At 55.7% G+C, this 6,000-nt stretch overlaps 1 protein-coding gene across 1 annotated transcript in view; it reads left to right on the top strand.

The window, feature by feature from the left end:
• Positions 1 to 5,373: 5,373 nt before the first annotated feature.
• The window catches only part of PHACTR3 (phosphatase and actin regulator 3), a 158,470-nt gene continuing 157,843 nt past the window's right edge, over positions 5,374 to 6,000 (top strand). The window contains exon 1 of the mRNA XM_074318348.2: positions 5,374 to 5,583. Within this exon, the coding sequence (XP_074174449.1) occupies positions 5,475 to 5,583 (109 nt within the window). The 5' untranslated portion in view covers positions 5,374 to 5,474. The remainder of the gene's footprint in view (positions 5,584 to 6,000) is intronic.

The following is a 6,000-nucleotide window of genomic DNA, read 5'->3' as shown; positions in this document are numbered from 1 at the left end:
AGCAATTTTTGGAAATATATTTGTTGCACCCCTGGGTTTTATGTCTCAGGATCTGTGGGTCACAAAATTTCTTCTTTGGGGAAAAATTGAGACATTCTGTTACAACCCTGACAATGGCCACTAGAGGGCAACCGGATAGGTTTCTGCAACCCTTCCAATGGCCACTAGAGGGCAGCCTGACAGGGTTCACAGCTTCCCAACCATAAAAAGAAAAACATCTGGGAGAAGTATAACATAAGTAATCCAGATGCTATCGTTTTCTGTCGTTGTTTCTCTGGTTTCTGTAAATGTTATTGTCTTTCTCCACCTCACCATCTTCCCCCTCCCTCAGCAGCTCCGAGGGGTCCTGCACCCCACTTCCCCGCTGCCCAGCCCTCCCTGCAGATCCCAGGACTTCCCGTGGGCCCTGCTCTGTGCCCTCGTGCAGGGGGCAAGGCCACTGGCGTAAATCTTTGACCAGCGGGAGACAGGAGGCGGCGGTATGTCCTTTTCCTTTCCTGCCTCCAGAGGGACCCTAGGGGAGTCCTTTATACATAGTGTGGTCCCGCGTCCTAGTTTGCCCGGACGGTCCCCGGTACATCTGCGGCCTAGACGTCATTAAGATAGCGCCCCCCTTTCGCTCTCGCCAGTGTCGGGCTTGTAGAATAAGTGATCTGCTCACGGTCCTTATTCGGCCTGTAGGGTACGGGGTGCGACGATGAGATGGGCTGTCCTGCCTCCCTCCCTCCCTCCTCCTGTTCTCGGGTCCTCCTCCCTCTGGCTCTGTTTCTGGGGGGCCATCTGGAGTCTGGAGGAGTTAAGAAGAGCAGTGATGGCACGTCTGAGCCCCAGAGACAGAGCAGGCTCAGTCCCAGGGAGGGCACCCCCCAGGCAGTGGCACAGAAGCCAGGGGGGCGTTTCGCCGGCTGGTGGAGGCTTTCTGGGGGGACATTTGGAGGATAAGGAGGAACAAGTCCTTATTGGGGGGACACTCCAGTCGGCAGTGGGCTTAGTGGACATTGATGAATTCCAAGTTTAGAGGAAAATCTGGAAAAAGTTTCCCCACGCCTGCTGCTCACCCCAAACCCCAGCCTGGTGTCTTCCTGTCAGTGGAAAGAAGGAGCAGAAACAAGGCTGAAGAGGGGCCCAAGGAAACTGGGGGAGACACGCCCAGAGGGCCCACTGTTTCATCCATCCACACCCATCAGAGACCCCTCCCACCAGGTGCGCGGGGCGGGAGGGTGTCATGGAGAGGGGGCAGGGTTGTGGAGGAGACTTCTGACTGCATCAGGCTGGAACAGAGATGGAGAGATGGAGAGACAAGAGGAGAGACAGAGAGACCCACGTATTCTGGACCTTTTCCCTAAATGGCGTGCTGCACATTGCCTCTGTGACTGGCTTCTCTCACTGTGCAGTGTTGTCAGACTCCGTCCGTGATGGAGCATGCATCTGTACGCAGTCCTTTTTGTTGCCACATAATATTCCATTGTACGGAGGGACTGCACTGTACTTATCCAGCCACCAGGTGGTGGGCGTGGGGGTTGCTCCCACTTTTGGGTGATTGTGATTCATGCAGCTGTGAACAATGGCAAGCTTTCCTAGGGGCGTATGTTTCCACCCTACTCAGGTATGTACCCAGGAGTGGTACGTATCCAAAACCTGCAGACGTTTTAGAAGGTTTAAGCTCATACCTAAAATACAGCAGACAGTGGAAGAGGGAAGGAAACGTTGATGTATATGGACACACGTTGACTAGAATGCCAAATTGAGTGAATTTTAGAGAACTCAAAGGTACCCAGTGCGTGCATGCCGCCGCTGCAGGCTCTTTCCAGCCCCACCAGTCAACATCAGATACCCCTTAAGGGGTGCCCTCAGGAATTGCGGAATGCTGTACAATCTGACTGCATGCTTCTTAGTGGCCACTAGAGGGCGACAGGACCACCCCGTGAGTCTCAGATTCCTGGAAATAATATGGTTTCTGAGAGTTTCTTCTCAATGCTGCCAGCAGAGCTTATCCACAGTGCTTACCCCAAAACTTCCCAAGGGGACTGTGGCAGGCTCAGACTGTTATCCTGAATCAGCACATGGATGGAAAAGAGAGCAGTAGAGAGTCTATCAGCTGGGGGCCAAGCTCACCCCAGAGCAGTCTGGCCTTGAAAACTTTGTGACCTCTTCGGCGACCTTGACCTTGTGTTCCGCTCTATGAGATGCTGAGAAGTGAGGGAGTGAGGAGTACATGAGAGAGGGCATAGGGCCAGCACACAGCCACAGGAGGTGCCCCAGAAACGGCCACCATCCCTGTCTGTGTATGTATTTGCTGTTAGAATCAAGAAGGTTTGGGGCTGTTGTCGTGCGGGACGGCCTGTGGGGTCTCTGCTCCCGCTCCCCCCATAACGCAGGATATGGTGAGGCCAAAAAGGAACACCCACGGAGCCATAAGTAGGGGAGTCATACCACTATATTCTCTCTGGCAGCACTATACTCTCACTGGAGGCTGGATCCACACTGTCCGCAAACCGCCATCCACACTTGCCAGCCCAGCCGCCATCTTCTTGCTAGTCCCCATTTTTTTCTCTCTTTCTGCTAGCGTAGCCACAGCAGATATATTAGTGGCCAATGGCTCACTGGTTACAGCTGACGGCCAACTAGCCACAGCTGATGGCCATGCAATCACAGTTGGCCATTTACTACCTGAGCCAGCACCTGTCTATGTGAGGCCGAGAGCCTGGAAACTACTTTCTGGGGCTCTGCCCCCACAGCTGTTTAGAGTGATTCACAAAATTCAGAAGACATGTGAGTACAGGTGGGGCCTCGGGGTTCATGATGACCCAGAGAGATAAGGATGGTGCAAAGAGAGAGAAACACATGAGTGGGGACATGAAATGGGGCCAGGATGGGGAGAGGCACAGACTGCTCTTGGAGAAGTCACCTCCAGCTGGGTGACAGTGCTGGGCTCCTCGTCCCTTTGTCATCCAGGGACTGCCAGGGGGACAGAGTGCCAGTTCCTCCAGCGTCAGCCTCACTGGGAGATTTGGAGGGAAATTTCATGTGTGTGGAAAGAATGCAAAATTCTCATGGATTTTTATGATAAAACAAAAGACTTAGAAGAAATTAATCATTTTAGTCCCAGACCACTGCAGGGTATACTTTGATTTTCTTCTGACTTGGGTTTGGACGTCGAAAGTCTCTGTCATTAACTTTCTAGAGGGAAAACAGGTTTCCCATGGGACTGCCAGGAAAAGAACACATGTGCTTGCACACACACACACACACACACACACACACACACACACACAATTGCTCAGAGTGCCTTCTCCAGATTTCTTTTTTTTTTTTCATCATCCCAGCCACTCTGAGTCACTTTGTGGTGCCTTTTTCAAAAACAGAGATTGCTTTTTTTTCTTCAATAATTTATTGAGGTGAAATTCACATTTTTGAAGTTAGCAAGTCAGTGGTATTTCTATCTAGTTCCCAAACAGATTCATTGCTCCAAGTAAAACCCCTCATCCTTGTGGTAACTTTTTAACCTTTATTTATTGAACGTCTACCATGAGCCAACACCTGTGTGTGCCTCCATGGACCACCTTTCCTGAAGTAGTCACTGAAAACAGAGGGATGGACAGTGCTGATGGGTCAGACTGGGTCATGAGCCCCCCTGGCATTAGGGAGGGGCCACAGCTCCACCAGCATTGGGGAGGGAGCTGCTCAGAGGAAAATGGAACTTTTGTTACCAGCAGCGGGTGACAGAACCTGCAAAACAGGTGTTCCATGACGGTGGGCCTGGGAAGGCAGTGACCAGCGTCAATGTCTGTTCCCTAAAACTCCAGGCCAGTGGGTCACAGGGCAGAAGTGGGGGGACATGACTGCACTGTGTCATGGTGCTTGCCTAACGGAAAGTGTACACAATACTGGGGCATAGCCTGGGGAAAGCCAAATGTGTGGGGCGGAGAAGCAGGGAGGCTGACGGACAGGCTTCAGAACAGAGGCACTGCCTAAGCTGGGTCTGGAAGGATGCGTAGAGGTTTCCCACGACATGCCCATGGGGCTGGGCAGAGAGCAAAGGCACAGAGACATGACTGGGGTTTGAGTCCCCACTGTTCCCCTTCCTAATTTCCTAGGGCAAGTTACTTCATCTGAGTCTCAGTTTCCTCCTTTAAAAAGTGGGGGACGATCATAGTGCCTCCCAGAGAGCTGATGGAGGCGGAAATAGGATGAAGCTGAGATGAAGCAATGCACGTGACAAAGTCCTTGCTCTCCCCCAGCCTGTATTTTCTCATCAGTGAAGTGGGGATAATTGTACCCAGCTCATCTTATCAGCAAGATTAAGTGAAGCTGCGTTTAGCACAGTGCCATCTAGTGTTAGCCATTAGCAATTGTTGCTACTATTGGTGCAAAGTTCCGGAGATGAGAGGTCTGGCGGGAGATGCTGGAAGCAGGGGGGCTGTACCCCAGGGAGGATGCAGGTGGGTAGGAAGCCCGTCTACATCCAAGTGCCAGCACTGCACTCAGCCGCCACGTGGCTGTGGGCAATTCCCTCCTCTTTGTCACCTCTGCTTCTTCAGCTGTAAATGGACAAGGTGATCACACCTCGGGTGGAGTTGCTGGGGTTTGAACTGGAGGACCACTGGGACCAGAAGCTCTCACAGATGGGGGGAGGGTGCTGACCCTTTGGGGCTTTGTGCCCCGGTCAGTGTGATGGTTACCGGGACCTCGCTGATGACCTTGACGCCACTGAGCCCATATCGGGCCAGAGACCCTGCCTCAAGGTCAGCAGAGGCTGCCGGGCCCTCCCCAGACTGAAGACCCACCAGGCGCTGTGGGCGGAGGAAGCACCCTCCGTGGACCTGGGGTGGGGCTGGTTGGTGGCTGCCAGTGACCCGCATAGAGTACTCAGGAAGCTGAATATTTCTGTTTTGTTTTTAAAGAAGGTAAAAACATATATCACTAGTTTATGAGAATGCAACAATGGCTCCTGAACCGTAAAGACAGCCAAGGAGGCTCCCGCGCCAGGACAGCCAGGCCCGGCGCAGTTCCAGGCTCACTGTCATCTCCGGTCACCGTCCCCAAGCCCATTTTACACCCGAGAACACTGAGGCTCAGCGAGGTCAAGCGCCTCGCCCAGAGTCCCACAATGGCTCTAACTCGTCAGTCTCTTTACCACGTAATTAACCCGAGGCTTCCCTCTGGCCCCGCTGTCGCTTTAACGTTTCAGGGCGTCCCTTACACTGAAGTCCCGCATGCCGGGCTGCGGGGCTGCGGCGCGGGCCGGGTCCAGGGAAGATCAAGGTCACAGCGGCGTCCCTTGGCGCCCCCGCCCTGCGGAGGGGCCGGCCTCGCGTGGCGGCCCCGCCCCCGCCCCCGCCCCGCCCCTCCCGGCCCGCGCCTCCCGCAGCCCCGGGCCCCACGCCCCCGCCTCTCCAGCGCCTCCGCAGCCCCAGGCTCTGCGCCGCGCAGGGCGGCCCAGCACACGCAGCCCTGAGCGGCCCTCCGGCGGGATGCGCGGCCGGAGCGGGGGGCGCGCCCTCTGGCCCGCGCCGGTGCGCTCGCTGCTGCGCGCCTTCGGGGCCCGGGACGCTGCGGCCTCCGCCCGAGGCCCTTCGCAAGGTAAGCGATGCCTCGGGGAGGGGGCGCGGGGCTGGAGGTAGCCCCGCCGGGAGCCCTGCCCTTGGCCGCTGCGAGGTGGCCAGGATGCCCGCTGGGCCCTCAGCACAGAGGTGGGCGCATTCTGGCTCGGGCTGTCCCTGCAGCCAAGGCGGGCGACTCTGGTCCCAAACAAGGGCAGTGCGCGCGGTGGTCCGGAGCGCTGGCCTTGGGGTCGGCGTCCGGGGTCTGAAACCGTCCCTGCTCGCTGTCTGAACAGTGCGCATAGCACTTGCTTTGCCGTGCCTCAGTTTCCACATTCGTAAGATGGGGCGATCCGGTATTGAGTGGTGGGGCAATAGTTGGAATCACATAAGCGGCGTTCGCCACCCAGTGAGAGTTCCACGCGTGTTCCCTGGAGCGGGTCCCCACCTGTGCCGG

This window comes from Rhinolophus sinicus, chromosome 13, assembly GCF_057876585.1.
Source record: "Rhinolophus sinicus isolate RSI-liver-muscle chromosome 13, RSI-T2T, whole genome shotgun sequence".
NCBI lineage: Eukaryota > Metazoa > Chordata > Mammalia > Chiroptera > Rhinolophidae > Rhinolophus > Rhinolophus sinicus.
Note: the sequence above shows the minus strand (reverse complement) of the source record. Positions and strands in the feature narration are given on the sequence as shown.